This window comes from Anomalospiza imberbis, chromosome 1 (genome assembly GCF_031753505.1).
Source record: "Anomalospiza imberbis isolate Cuckoo-Finch-1a 21T00152 chromosome 1, ASM3175350v1, whole genome shotgun sequence".
NCBI lineage: Eukaryota > Metazoa > Chordata > Aves > Passeriformes > Viduidae > Anomalospiza > Anomalospiza imberbis.
This window is the reverse complement of record NC_089681.1, coordinates 22,635,118-22,650,099: the sequence shown is the minus strand read 5'-3', so window position 1 is coordinate 22,650,099 and position 14,982 is coordinate 22,635,118. Positions and strand designations below refer to the sequence as shown.

At 42.9% G+C, this 14,982-nt stretch overlaps 1 protein-coding gene across 7 annotated transcripts in view; it reads left to right on the top strand.

Moving 5' to 3' along the window:
- Positions 1-4,636: 4,636 nt before the first annotated feature.
- Positions 4,637-14,982, top strand: part of MATN2 (matrilin 2) — a 68,574-nt gene continuing 58,228 nt past the window's right edge. For 6 of the 7 annotated variants that reach the window (XM_068184257.1, XM_068184245.1, XM_068184235.1 and 3 more), the window contains exons 1-2: positions 5,592-5,704; positions 14,266-14,427. In XM_068184257.1, the coding sequence (XP_068040358.1) occupies positions 5,668-5,704; positions 14,266-14,427 (199 nt within the window). In that variant the 5' untranslated portion in view covers positions 5,592-5,667. Of the gene's footprint in view, positions 4,761-5,591; positions 5,705-14,265; positions 14,428-14,982 lie in introns of those variants that run through there. The other variant, XM_068184222.1, reaches the window with a different exon arrangement.

Sequence of the window (14,982 nt, the reverse complement as noted above, 5' to 3'; positions counted from 1 at the left end):
GCCAGGGCAGGAGGTGAATGTCCAACTCCACAGGTTGTAGAAAACATGGTCTGCAATGTAGAACTGCAGGCACCAAGGGAGCAGTGAAACTGAGCAATTTGAAGGTTGGAAAACCATTGAATATGCTCTCTAGGTATCACTTTTGGAATTAAAATACAAGAACTTTTTTGAGTCTCTAATATACAAAAAGATAAAGAATCACCCCAAACTGGTTTTTTTTTCTGCATTAATTTATGGATTGCTTTACAATAGCAGTTCTGTATTAGTAAAAAAAAAATGCAAAGGAGAAAAAAAGTCCCTTACAAAATGTTATAAAATATGAAGGATGGAGATGTAGATAAACCAGCCTGATTCTAGTCTGATTTTTCTGTCTGCAGGTTTCTATCATTAAGTGCTATTACATTTCTGTTGGCTCCATTGAAGACACCTTGTGAAGTTTTGTTCTTTATATACTTATATGGTGTCCTTAAGTCACCTTCTAAATCTGAGTTATTAAAGGCATTGCATTTCCTGAGTTTTTCACTGCATGGCATATTTTCCAGTTCTCTAATGGTTCTTTCAGTTCTTTGCTGTCCCATTCCAAGGTTTTTTAAACAGTCTGTTTGAATTATTCAGAGCCTTAAGGTGTAGCCAAAATAGAATATGTTTTATTTCATGTTGTGGATAAAGAATTTAAAGCACTATGGAGTCAAAAATTTATCCTTGCAGAGTTTCACTTTAAACACACTCACATAATAAGTATTCTTTGCTCACATACAGATGGAATTTATCATCTGTTTTGCAATCTATTTCATATGTGCAAAGCTATTGCTGCATCATTATAGCTCCCTAGTCAAAATAGTGTTTTGTGAGTGCCTAAGAAATGTCCAAGTGTATAATGCTTACACTCAACCCCGTATTGATCCTTTCATAGCCCATAAAGAAGAAAGAAAAAAGGGATATTTTAACAAAATCTGTTTCCCTAAGCAATCCTGTATTCTATTACCAGTTTTGTGAGTACTGCACTGAGTGACAGTATTATGGAAAAATTTAGGTTGGAAGTACCAAAAAAATGCCCAAGGATGGTATCCAGCATCTCTAAATTATAGCCTCATATGATGAATCTTCTCTTTTACCTAAAGTCAAGAAACTTTACCTTAGGAACTCTTCAAAACATGATTTTTGTAGCACAGCCACTAGTGGTGGTGGTGGCATTTGCCAATATATTGGCTCTGCACCAATCACTGTGTTTCAAAAGACTGAAGAAGAAGAAAACTTTGAAAAAGAAGTTTTAGTGATAGGATAAATGATGAAAGGCTTCTTGAAAATACTACTAGATAGTAGTAGATATGATACTGTAAGTACAGAATAGCTTCATTTAATGTGTACCTGGTAATGTTGGGGAAAAAAATCAACTCTCCCTGCCCCTAAATATCTGGAAAATCCATTCAAATATAAGATGATATTTCACAGAAAAATGCATAAAAGGAAAACTGCAGTTAAAAAAAAAGGTATGAGATGAGATCTGTAGTAATCGTGGTATCTTGGTATGGTTTGTAGCTAAGTTAAACCTGGTTAGGTAGTGAAAGGATACTTCTAATACTGCCACTGAATCCAACCCAAAGAAAAAGTTTCACTCATAGTCAGATAAAATCTTTTTCTTCAAAAGATAGAAAAATCAATAATTTACTTGGATATCTACAATAAGTACAATTAGGAATGCTAGTTGGAAACAAAAAAAAAAATTAAAGAACTAGAAAAGAGATGAAATACCATAGTATAAAATCACAGAATTACTGAATCATTAAGATTGGAAGAGATGCTCAAGATCATGTATTAGAGAGGATTAATCCAAGGGCAAACAGGTGTAGGTGCACATATAAACTGACCACAAAGGTGACCATCAGCCATCAGTGGGGCTGTGACCATTTAAAATGATAATGAAATCCTTGACCACATCAGGAGAAGTGGAGAGGGCTTGCATGGTGTATCGTGATCAGTTTTGCCACACACACTCTCAGGAGCAACATACACAGCAAGAACTTGCTGAGTGAAACGAGTGAAAGCTGAAAAAGAAAATGATTGCTGTAACTAAATGCCCTAGGCAAGCCTTGGAGAACAAAATGAGATCTTTAGGTTTAAAGACAATGTTGATATTAAGAAACAAATACAAAATGGCCATACTTTAAGACTTGAAATTAGTAGGAAGTGTCTAACTACTGTGAAGGTCTGAAACAGTCCTCTAACAGCAGGAGGAAAATGAATTCACTGCTGTTTTACTTAAAGCACCTGCTTATAATGTAAAATCTACTTTCTGAAATGTGTTTTTTATATTAAGAGGTTGCCTGTGATAACTGAGAAGCAGCCTACATCACTGCTTCCAGACTGAGAGTAATCCTCCCAGGCATTTTGAGAAGACAGTAAAGGACTCAAATCTCAGGTATCTAGTTAGCAATCTTCATGAAGCTTAATTGCCTGATTTTTTTTTTTCTGGCCAGATTTTTGATTTTTTGTATATTAAAGCATAGCTTGATAGAAGCCACCAGCTTTTTCTTACTTTACATCTTCCAATCTTCCTCTACCCATTGTATCAAATGTAGACAGACTGAACAAATGCTCTCCCAAATCAAAAAGAAGTCACATGATGGGAGTGGAGGACAGATGCTCATTATTTGAGAAAGGAAAAGTGGCAAAGAGACTGAGGCTTTGAGTGGGGATTACACAGTACTTCTGGTGTGGTATAAATAAATACCAATGTCAAATAAAGTCAAATAAAAGTCCCCTGTCTTCTGTGCTATCTCTTATGAAACAAAGAGATGCTTTGTGTTGACTTGCTGCTATCATCCTTTCCTCCAGACTCCCACTGGGACACCTTCCACGTGTTCAACCTGCCAACAGCAGCAGGCTGCATGGCCTCTGGGAAGAGCACTAGTGATGGGCTCTCTTCTGTATAAACTGGAGCTAAAGCCACCAGAGTTACTCTGGGCTCTCACATGATCTTGTCACAACATTTTCTCCTCCTGACTTTTGTCTTCTTCTGGCAACTCAGCTGATGCCTCAAGCCACAGCACAGGGAAATGGAAGTATGGTTTCTGTATTTTCAGACAGCAGAGCATTAATTAGCACCGTAACTGGGGCCTCATCCTATGCTACCTTACAAGGATGAAACAGAATGGGTGAATTGTTCTGCACTTGGCTCTGCTGGGTTTGCTATAATGTCTATCAGGGCTCAGCTGCCTTTTTATTTTTTCCCTTTTCTCTCCTACAGGAAAGGTTCAGGAGCCAGTGCTCAGAATTAAAGATAAGGTGAATCCAACCACTTTCAGTTTTAGATTTGCTTGTTATCTGTATGCTTCCTTTTAGAGATTAGATTTGTACACCCACATCACAGGCAATTAATTGTTCCTCACAAAACTTACATAAAGTAGCTGTGTGGATTGCCAGAGTTACTCATTATTCCAGCAACTCTGAGGGGTAAAAGTCTCCTCTGTCGGACTCTGACACCTGATGTACTGCAAGTGGCATGGCTTGGCGATTTATATCTTTCCTGTTGGACAGTGACAGTGAGTCCGGCTCACCTCTGCCATTTAAATGGCTTTCAATGGGGTTTGTTTGTATGTTTGTTTGCTTGCCAGGAAAAAGAAATCACAATTGCTTGGGAACAAAGCAAGAATTTTATTTTTTCTTCTTCATACATAATACCGTAAGTGTTGATATAAACCCCACACTTAGTTTTTCCACCTGGACTACTGACCGCGCCGCTGCTGTGTCAGCTAAGAAACGACGGTCCCTGCTACTTGGCCAACTTATTTCACGCTTCCCTCAGCGCTTTCCCCGACGGAGACTCCCACCGGTTCGCCGCGGTGGCAGACACCGCATGAATCACCAGGGACTGTTTGCCTTGGCCCGCGGGTCCTGCGCCCGGGGAATGGGATTTCCATTCCTCGACGTTTCCCTTGGTCGGCTTCCCTGCAAGGCTGCGGCCCGGGGAGCACGGCGCTGGCCAGGGAAGGATGCGCTGAGCCGCTAGACAGAAACCATACCTCATTTCTCTAGCAGTAACCCACAGCCCCCTCCGGGAGAGCCCCCTCGGCCGGAGAAGGCGCTGCTCCTGGGGCTGCGGGAGCTCTCCTCTCCGCCTGCCACAGCGCAGGGACAGATCTGCCAGGGAGGAACCAGCAGCGGGACAGAGGTGCGCGGGGCGGAGGGGCCAGGCCGGGGCCGCCGCGGCCGGGAGCCCAGAGGGGCCGGCAGCCCCTGTCCCTGACGGGGCTGGCGAGAGGGAGCGGGTCCCGCGTCCCTCGGGACCAGGCGGGAACGCCTGGGGCAGACAGCCCGTATCCCGCAAGACCCGTCGATCCCCTCTTTTTCCTCCCGGCGGGCGTGAGGGAGCGGGAGAACAGCCCGGGTCCCACACACGGGGCAGGCGGCAAGGAGTGGGACGGCAGGTCGTACCCCTTAGCGGGGCAGGAGTCAAGAACCGCGTCCCAGGCGGCTGAGGAGAGAGGAACGCGGCTCGTCCCGCGGCCTCCCGGCGCCGCGCCGCCTCTGGAGGTCTGGGCAGGGCAGCCGGTGTCTCCATAGCGGGACTCCCCGCTTTCCCTCCCCTCAGTGCTGAGCCGGGCTCCTGCCGCCGGGGACGGGGCTGGCGGGAGGCGGCTGCTCCCGGGGGGCGGGCGGGGGAGCGCCGTCCGGGGCCGCGCCGAGGGGAGGAGGCTCCGCGCTCGCTCCCGGCCGCCGCCGCTGCCGCGCCGAGCGGAGCGGCCCCGCCAGCCCCTCAGGTAAGCCCGGCTCTGCCGCCTGCCCTGCCCCGCCTCGTCTCGCCTCTCCCGCCCGCCAGGCGGGTCCGCGGCGCTCCGCCCGGGGACACCGCACCCCGCCGCGTCCCGCGCCGCCCGGCGGGGCTCGGCATCGCTGCCATCCCGAGTCTCTGCACTGCCGGCGGCCACCCCCGCCCCAGGGCCCCGGCTCGGCGGAGGGACGGCCCTGCCCGGGGGGCCCCTCCGGGTGGGGGCGGCCGGGAAGGCCCCGCGGGCGGCGGGGGCTGCAGCGCGGGCGGCGCGGGCCCGGCGGGGAGCGGGAGGCCGAGGCGAGGGGCCGCGGCCGCGGCGGCTGGGTTGGATGTTCGCAGGAGAAGGGTTTCCCTTTCCTTCGGACTGCGTGGGTCTGAGCAACTCTTCATTTATCCTCCTCCCCGTGCATGCCGCAGTAACTCATTTAATAGTTCATCTGCTGTAAGGAGCCCTCGCAGTGTATTGTAAGATCAGTGTAGCATCGGAACTGAACTTTGCTTAGAAACGTGTTCGAGAGTAGCCTGCAGGTGTCTTTAGCAGCTTGTAGCTGGGGCTTCTCCCTGTGCCAGGGTGCAGCCCACAGGTAGCTCTGCGCTGCAGGTGTCACCTGGGACGTGCAGGGTCGGGGCTACCCGGGCTTCCTGAGAGCCCCGCGTTTGCTCGAGGTGGAAGGAGAGAGGGACGGTTTGCTGAATGTAATATACTTCCTCTGGAAACCCTGCTGAGATGTTGCTCATTGATCTGGCAAAAATTATCATGGCATCTTTAATGACCATGTATTCCTGTTTCAGAGACAGCTCTTTCTGTGTCAAACTGGTATATCACTACTAAACTGTAGAATATTGTTGACTGAGAGAGAAGAATGCAACCTGCTGATTTATGTAATACTTCCTAAATGCTTGGGTTTGCTTGTTGGGACCATTGTTCTAAGGGTGAGTGGTCCTGACTGAGATCCGAAAAGGTGACATGTTGTGTTACATATTATAGCTGCGCTTCCATCAGATAGCTGACTACTTCAGAAGAAATTATCAACTGTATTCCATCAAAAATTCTCCTTAAATCAAGAGCTAAATAAAATACACATAAGGCTTTTCCATTAAATCCTACAAAATCTACAAAATAGTTTTGAAGTATTACACTTTTCATGTAGATGTCTCAGCTCTAAGCATGAGATTTTCTAAACTTTTCCTCATATAATGTATATCCCTGTGATATTAATCAAATTAAATTTGATTTCTTTTATATCTTCAGAAATGCAGCACTCAGTTACACAAAGCTGCTGTTAAGATCCTTAATCCTGCACTCAATATTCACACCTAATTACTTTATGTGAGGCTCTCCATTGACTTCACTGGGAATTCTCACAAACAAGGGAATGCACATTCTACTGCTTATGAGCTGGGATTCAGGGACCCAGCTGTGACGGTAAAAAATATTTTAGTCAGTCCAGGCAAACTACAGAAAGGCTAATCAGGTCTAAATACTTTCTCATAACTTATAAACCATCTTCATAGGAAGGTAAAACAGTAAGCACTGTTTAATTGTATTGTGGGTATCATTAACAAGCTCTTTTTATACAGTGTACTCAGTGTTTTCATTATGAGCAAAGAGTATTTGGAATGGAGTGGGTTTAATCCCCAAATTATTGGTTTACCGTGGTGCTGGTACTGGGGTCAGTGTGACTTTGCAAATAAATTTCAGAACTGTTGTAGCCTTTTTTCCCCCCAAACCTTTCTGTTTGCAGTTAAGTCTGTTGTGGTTTGTGACTACTTCAGAGACAAAACTAAGCAGCCTATATGTGTACAATATGTCATATAATATATGCTTTCATTTAAATACCTACTCTGCATGGTACAAGTGAATTTTCTCAGTTTTCCCATGCTACTTTTCTGGGCATATTGTGGAAACTCTGATGTCTAGATGAGATTCAGTACCAGAAAGTGCAAATGAGTCTTTCTCAAAAGAACAAGATAATGAAAAGATCTATTGTCCAAGTGGCAACTGAAGAAAATCATGGCATGGAGATTGATGCTGTCATAAAATAAGAATTCCCACTGCTAGAGCTTGCTGTCTCACCACTGGAAACTATGCAGAGTAAACCATACTATGGGTGTACTGTTCTATAGCACCACCATTAACTTTTATGTGGTGAGAACTTACTGAAATGGTCCTCATCTTCACCTCTGAGCAGGGCTTGGGCCAGATGGCTTGCAGAGGTCCTTTCTGACCTAAATCATTATATGATTTAGAAATTATTCATTTTACAACAGTGATATCAGGAAGTCTATATGTCATTCAGACAGATGACTTTAAATTAAGCAACAGATCCCTTAGTCTTCTTCATTTCATTAGAGCTGTAGAAAATTAAATTATATATGTAGTACATATACTCTAAGGCAATTAAATAACAAAGACTGTTGTGTGGAAGTCCCACTATGACATTTACATCTGACAATGAAATTGAATGCTGGTCTCTGCTCTTTCTGATATGCTGTATATTTCGGTGTCTGAACTCATCAATTCATGTGTATGCTTATCTGGCCTTTGTGCTTGGATAGGCAAGGTGTCCTTTCCCCATCCCCAGCACTCTTTGGACAGCTTCTAGAATGTGGTTGCCCTCCTGTATCCCATAGCACCTTTGGTTATGCTCTGCACATGGGTATTGTGTACAGGGTTGGGTTTGAGGGCATATTTGGCTGATTACCAAATGTCATTCACCTCCCCTTCTAGGAACTGCTTTGTAATGCATTTTGGGTCTTCCCTGTACTGTTTCAAAATCAGAGTTAATTTACTCCACTGTCACATTTGATTTTATTAGTCCAAGTTACAACTCTGCTGTGGGATTTTTTAGCAGCAGCTGGAATAAATAGGTACTGGTGGAGATTCAGCCGCAGCCCAATTCCTATGCAAGGCAGGGGCATCTCTCAGTACAGAAAGCACTGGAATATCCTTTTAGTTGCCAAGGTAGGGATATATGCTGGATGAGGAGAACTGTATGGAAGCATAGGAGACAAGGGTGGAAGACTTTGTGAGTCTGAGGTTGTCACCCTGTCTCCACTGCTATGCAGACATGTCTGGAACAGACATTGCTATCACAAGCTGGGATTGTGCCCTACTGCAGACACAAAACAACAACCTGTGGCCATGAAGCTTCATGGACCCATGCAAAGAATTTGTCCCAGTCTTCTCACACTGGAGTACACAAGTTCTGGTCAGGTTCATGGGCACCTAGTGCCTGGCATCAGGGTTGAGCATGTGAAGAATTTAAAAACTTACAGCATCTGCAGCCTCGTTTCTTCTTGGTGATTTAACTCTATTGGTGAAATGCAGTTAGTAGTCATGTTTTAGAATATGTCCTGTCCTGTGCTGCTAAGCCCAGTGAAGCTTCCTTATGCAGCAAGGAGTTACAGAAAATCCAGTCCATCACTTGGAGAAACAGAGTGACAATAGAGCGCTCCTTTGTAATGATGAAGACAAAATGGTGCTTATTGCTGATGTGCTAAATATCATACTCCCAGTTGTAGCCACCTGCCTCCACACAACATCTGCATGGCTAGGAACATAATAGATATGATTTATAATGCTGTTTTGTGATTTTGGACTCTGTGGGCCTCTATAGCTCTTTTTTAGAACTGGAAAATGCCTGTGTCAGCAACTGGTCCAGAAAGACAGAGGAAAGTACTAACACTCTGTGTCCTGATGCCCATGCTACACAGCGATTTTAATGAGTAGTGAACTAGTAATTCATGTGCTGGCTTGTGGATAGTGAAGTATTTTGGAATATATTGTAACTGATAGTTAAAAGGGCTTTACAGTGCCTGCAGCCCTTTTTTTTTTTTTTTTTAATTTCTGAGATGGTGGGATTGAGAAAGAGGTATTTTGTGGCATTCATGTAATAAGACCTCATTTATTTTTCCAACTAACTCACCATGTTTGCTAAGTTGGGGAAACAGACTGATTTTATTGACTCACGTAGTTTGCTTGCAGTTAATTTACCTTCAGTGAAAGTTTTTTATTTGATCACAGTTTCCTGTTATCTTAAAAATGGGGAGATAAGGAATGCTGAAAGAACTTCAGAATGGTTCTCTTCTATGCACCTTTGTTCTTTATAACTTAACAACACAGAAGTTAGGTCTGTTGGAAGCTTAATGAGAGTAAATGGCTGTCTCTTTTAACTATGAAACAAGAAAAGCCAAAGGCAACCTCTGTAGTGCTAATAACTGTTGCCTCTGGTGCTTTTTTGTGTAGAGAGCCCGGGACTCCAGGACAGTTTGGATGGATGAGAGATCTCTGAAGTCAGGTCTTAGAAGATGTGGTTTATTAAAAGGGGTGAAAGGCCCTGCTTGGAGTTGCCAGGCGCAACTTGTGGCAGGCTCAGGGAGAGAGGGAGAGGGAGAGAGAGGGAGCGAGGGTTCCAGGTGAGGGTCCCAGGGGAAGGTCCAAGAGAGCGTCGGGTCCCTCAGGCACATCTTATCAGGGGGCTTCAAGGTGGGCTGGAACAGGACTTGGGCCAATGGGGTTACAGATATCTGATACTTCAGGGGAGGGTCACAGGTGTGGGATGAACCATACATTGGGGGTGAGACAGGGCATTCCATTTGACCCTTGGACCTATCTGCATGTAAAGGGCATTGTTTAATCAGAAGGGGGGATTGCTTCCAGTCTGGCTATACTATTGTTTTCTAGTTATTCAGTAGTCAAGGTTTGGTATTTCAAATCTAGTTCTCATCTCAATGTCTGTATTTTCCAAATCTTTTGCCAGGCAATCATATTTATAAGGTTTTCCTATTTCATCTTCCCCAACATTTTTGTCTTCTCTTTCCCTCCCATCTATGATGAGAAATTATACAGGATTCAAGAGAGGGGACACTATTTGCAGGTGTTGATGTTCCATGTAACTATTGAGTATTTCCCCTTCTGTGCATTGTGCCAGTTTTGTTGGTAGCTGGAGAAGGTAGAGATGTAGGGATTTGTGAAGTTTATGTTTCTGATTTAGCCTTGGAAGGAAACTTGTACTACAAGACAAGGAGGGAGACCATACAGAGGAGCAGAAGGTACAAGTTAAAACATATTACTACCCTTGTTTTCCAATTTGTTTTTCAGTGTGATCTGCTCAGCAAAGACAGGTCCATTTTAAGGTACTTGAGTGAAAAAAAGGTGATCTTCCAGGCCAGTGGAGGGGTTTTCTGCTTCTCTGTAAAAGAAATTTTCCTGAAGTGTGATAAGAGATGGAAGGACACTGACTTAGGCATAAACTACAGAGCATCTCTTTTCCCTTGATATTATTTAAGAGTTATCACAGTGAAGAGGACAAATATTAATAACCTGCAACAGGCAGTGGAGAAGCTCACTGATTTATTACCACTGACACTGAATTTTCAGTAGTGTCTCTGCCCAAAACAGCCATCAATCCCTTACAAGGAGAATTCCATGGAAAGATATTTGAAAAACATAGAAACAGGCTTGTATTGTTTCTGCTGTCCAACAAAGGAAATAGGTATTTTAAAGATGAAATCTCAATTTTATTTTTTAGTATTCCTACACCGTGGTTCGTGAAAGTCCGTAACAGTGCATCAGAAAAATTACTCTGATGCATGGGTATATGGCTAAGCTGGCACAGGTAAAATTGATAAGAACACATCATTCCAATATTCAGCTCTTGACTAGCAGCCAGTTAGGGAATGAGGGAAGCCTTAGAAGAATAGAGAGCCTGTCTGCTTATTTGCCATTTTCTGGGAGAATCTCCTTTTATGCCAAACTTCTTCTAGACAGCTGCAGATACAGCCAGCAGCCCTCACCAGATTGTACCTCTGTGAGCAGCAGTTGTTTCTTCTCTGTTAGCAGCTTCTTCACATGTCCAGCACAGCAGTGTGCTGCACTGAGTGCTCCGAGGCTGCTGTGAAAGCCCTACTCTTCTTCCTGTCATTGAGGGTAGAGGAGTGGAGCACTGAAAGCTAGTGAATCTGGTGCTCAACCTGGTAGAGCCCCATGGACTGCCAAATGCCAAATATCCTCTTGCTGGTAGTGGTTTTTTTGTTTGTTGGGCTTTTTTTTTGTTTGATTGGTGTTTTTTGGTTTTTTTTTGGTTTTTTTTTTGAGCTGTTCAGGATGTTTGTCTTGCAGTGACTTGGTCTTGGGTCTGCCCAGGGGAGTTGGTTCCCAGTGGTATAGTGCTGACAGCTGGAATCAAAGTGCCCAAAATATATTCACCAGGTAGCCATAAAATATGACTTTGTAAGTTTGATACTTTGGGAATGTGTTCTCAGCTGGTAGAGCAAGGGTTAACCAGCGGTGAGAAGATACAGAGGGCTGTGGCAGAAGGGCTTAGCCTGCTGGAAAAATGAGGTGTTAAATACCAAATGTGGTGCAGTAAACACCATCCAGCTTCTAGACTGAAGACAGGAGAACTTGCAGAAAGCCCAGAAGATAAACAGAGAACCATGGGAGGACTGTATGTGGAGCAGCCATGCAACCACCATACAGACCGGTCATGTAAAAATGCAAGCAGCAGTGGACACAAATATGTACCTGGAACTAGAGCAAAGCACACAAGTCCAGGCTGTCATCACCCCAGGAAAGCAGCACAGAAGCTTTCAGTGTGGATGAAGGAGTGACAGCAGGCTTGGATCAGTGTATGCTATCACATATACAGCCTTGGGCTTTGGGAATTTGGGTTTGGGGTTGTTTGGTTTTTTCCTTCTCACTGAAAATAGATGCAATTTTGCTTACAATTTTATTTTAGATTATATGTTGTTGTTTCAGTTTTGGTTTTTGTTTTGTTTTTTTTTTTTTGAAGATGAGGCAACTGAATCTCTTCACTGTTAAGTATAGCTTTTGTTTGAAACAGTATTTTAAAACACTGTTTGTGAGGGTAGGAGTGTGTTCATAGTAGATTTTATTTTAGCAAGAGTTGGATCCTTTTTGTGGATCTCTAAGTAGATTTATTTTCTGATTATCAGACTAGTAGAGTTTTTGAGATCTGAGGATCTAAGGTTTCTGAATCCAAAGTAAGTACTATTGAACAATATTTTATTTAGTGGTTCTGTTTCTTTAGTAACCCAACCTTACTTTTCAAAGGGACTGGTAAAATTACACTAAATTGAAAATACACTGCTTTAATGTATTTCAGAATTCAGTGACAGCTAATGAATGATTATGGAGACAACTCGGGTTCAGCTAATCATATATTTGTATGCTATGTAAACATTTTCCTCACAGAATTCAAAGACTTCAAATCACAACAAACTCTTTTTTTTTTCTTATTTCTGGAGTTGCTTATGGACAGCTGTGAGTGTAATGAATTTGTAACTATGACCAAATATGAAAAATTGCTACAAAGGTATAAAATATGTTAAATGTCAGAATGTAGGAGGGTTTATTTTGAGGTGGGACTGTCTTGAGACACTGCTTTACTGCCATTTCCTTTGGCATCATGCTGTTACTGGGTCATTTAGCAATGTGTTGTGAAGGCTCTGCCACATTGTCCTTGGTTTTTTAAGGTGCCATAGGGTACAGCTAAAATGGCTTTACTTAGAGTTTAGTGCCATCTTCACAGCTGTTTAGGGTAGACAGAAAGGAGGGATGAGTTAGGCCTCTGATAAGTAGTTAAGAGCCAGAAAGCCCTCTTGAGCGTTCTGTTCATGCCTAGTTCCTGTAACAACCTTGCAAGGAGGATATTTCTCTATTCTCTTTAGCCCTGACAGCATGGCTTCTGATTTTCTAAAACATCAGTGCTAGAATTGGCATGTATCCTTGAGGTCCATTTGCCTCGTGAGGTCCATTGCTGAATGAGCAGGCCTGAGCAAGAGGAGACCTCTGGCACAGCCCTGTCTGTGTTGATGTTCTGAGGAGTGAAGAGACCACCTGGGATTGGTGATCTCCAGATGTAACAACTGTTGCCTCCACCAAAACATAGTCCCATTTCCAGTGGTGTGTGCAGTTTCCAGTGCTCATCTGTTTCTGACTAGAACACTGAAAAAACTCTAGCAATAATACCATCCAGATGCCCAGAAATTAATTTTTTTTGTGGCCATTTTTATAAACACCAGCTATTTCCATCTCTTTCCTAGTTCGAATGTCCTTAAATCATGTATTGCCCATTACTGGATAATACTGAACACTGACGTAAGGCTGGGCATTTTGGGTGCAAACACTCATTTTTACATATGCACCAAAATGTTGTGTCTGCATTTGGGGCTGCTGAGTAGGATACACAAAAGGAAAAATAGATTGGTAGTCAGAAAAATACATTAGGTGTAATGGTTGAGTGGGAAAGACTGAAAAATAATGAACAAAATATCTTTATTAGAGTGAAAATATTTATTCAGAATTTTGCTTTCTGCCAGTGAATAGCTCATGGTGGGAAAGACAATGCTTTCAGAACTGAAGCATTTAATTGCCCTCTGTTACATATCTGCTTATTAGGTTTAGGACCCTGTTAAAATTGTTTTCAAGTCTTAGTTACTTCACCAAGAATTACTGTTAAAATTTGCAGTGCTTCAGAAGTTCCACTCAGATTCAGTTAAAACAGTTCTTTGTTATGAAAGTGGGTAGTTCTGTCCATCTCTTGCACACCTAGGGGAGCTCTTTACTAAGTTTCATCGTATCACCCACTCCAAGACTGAATCCAGCTCCTGTGGGATGCTCTCAACCACAACAATAATGGTCTGGGGGAGTGTAAAAGGAGCCTCCGTCTGAGGAAGCCACCAATGGGGAACACAGCCAGAAAATGAGTCTCTAGCATGTCAATCTTTGTTTTCTGTTTGTGGCAGAGTCAGCCACAGCTTTTCATGATGCATTAACAAGCTCCTGGTCAGGAATCATCTCTTAATGTAGGAATTTTGGCTGTCAGTTTGTTCTTCTGTATGAGAAAATTGCTCCAGATCCTATGGCAAGCTCATTTCCAGTCCTCAGGAGTCTATTCCTGCAAACAAGATTAATCTTGCACTGGTATCTTCATGTTAGCGACCATGGACTGTCTTCTGAAAAGTACAAGAACCGGTTGTCACCGGTTCACATTTATAGTTGCTGTTTCTGAAATATATTTTCTTCTCTCTATTTTAATTATCCAAGATTTTCTGAAGCAAGAGTCCCTCAGACTACAGGAACCATTAAACTTCTGAAAAAAATTGCAGAGGAGCACTGAGTGGAAAAACAAAAATATATTTGTGTCCTCCTCAAACCTGTTTATGCTGACAGGCTGAGTGAAGCAAACTTCCTTTTCTTGCTTTAAAAATACTTGATTATTATAAATTGTTGTCAGTGTTGACTATGGACTTCAACTAACAATACTTAGAAATGGCATACAGGGACTGCCAACTGCTGTGTTATTATGTAAACCTCATTTCGTGAAGTTGTAGGTATTATTTGTTGCCAGTGTGTCTGCATGTCTGTATGTGATGGAAGGGAAGCAATGCTGCTGAGTGACTGATGTGTTTGGAATGCATCTTTTTATGTAATCAAAGGACTTATCTCCTTGTCTCCTCTACTGCAGTTTTACATCCTTGCATGTCCTTCTGTTTCCTGACGATGAAGAAAATGATTGCGTGTTTCTTTCTGCTATTTGCACACACTCTGCTCTCCGCTGCCATGGCAAAGGATCTCCCTGGAAGACATTTCACCCGACGAAGGGATGTTAACACACAATCTCTACTGGGTAAGTTACACAAAAAATACCCCAAACACCACTACCAAAAGCTGTCTCAAATACAAATGATAAAAGGCATAGGCAGCTGGCCAAACCTTGGCTGAGTTAGTTTATAACAAAAAGGAGACTTTAATTTGCGAGCAGCTATGTGATAAAGTTTGTTGACCAAGTAGCAGCTGTTGAAAGAAGGTATTTACTTTTGGGGTACCAGATTTATGGAAGTGGTATTAAATAAATATTTGCTACTGGACTGTTGGCTTGGAAAAAAAAAAAAAGAAACAACTTTATTTTCAGTATTTAGAGAAAATACTTGCTGGTCCATGGTGGTTCTGTCAAATGAGCCTTTTACCATGCCAGGAAGTTTTGCCTATCTATATGTGTGTAATGTGCATAAAGATGATTTAATGGAAATCTGTGGCTATTGAAATGAGGCTTGTCATTACATCACTTGATGATAATCCCTTCATTTTGTCAGATTTATTTATAATGAATAGCTTTTTTTTATAATGAGTAATTTTTTATGAGGTAATTTTTTCCTCTTTTGCCAAAAATCCTAGGAAAGGG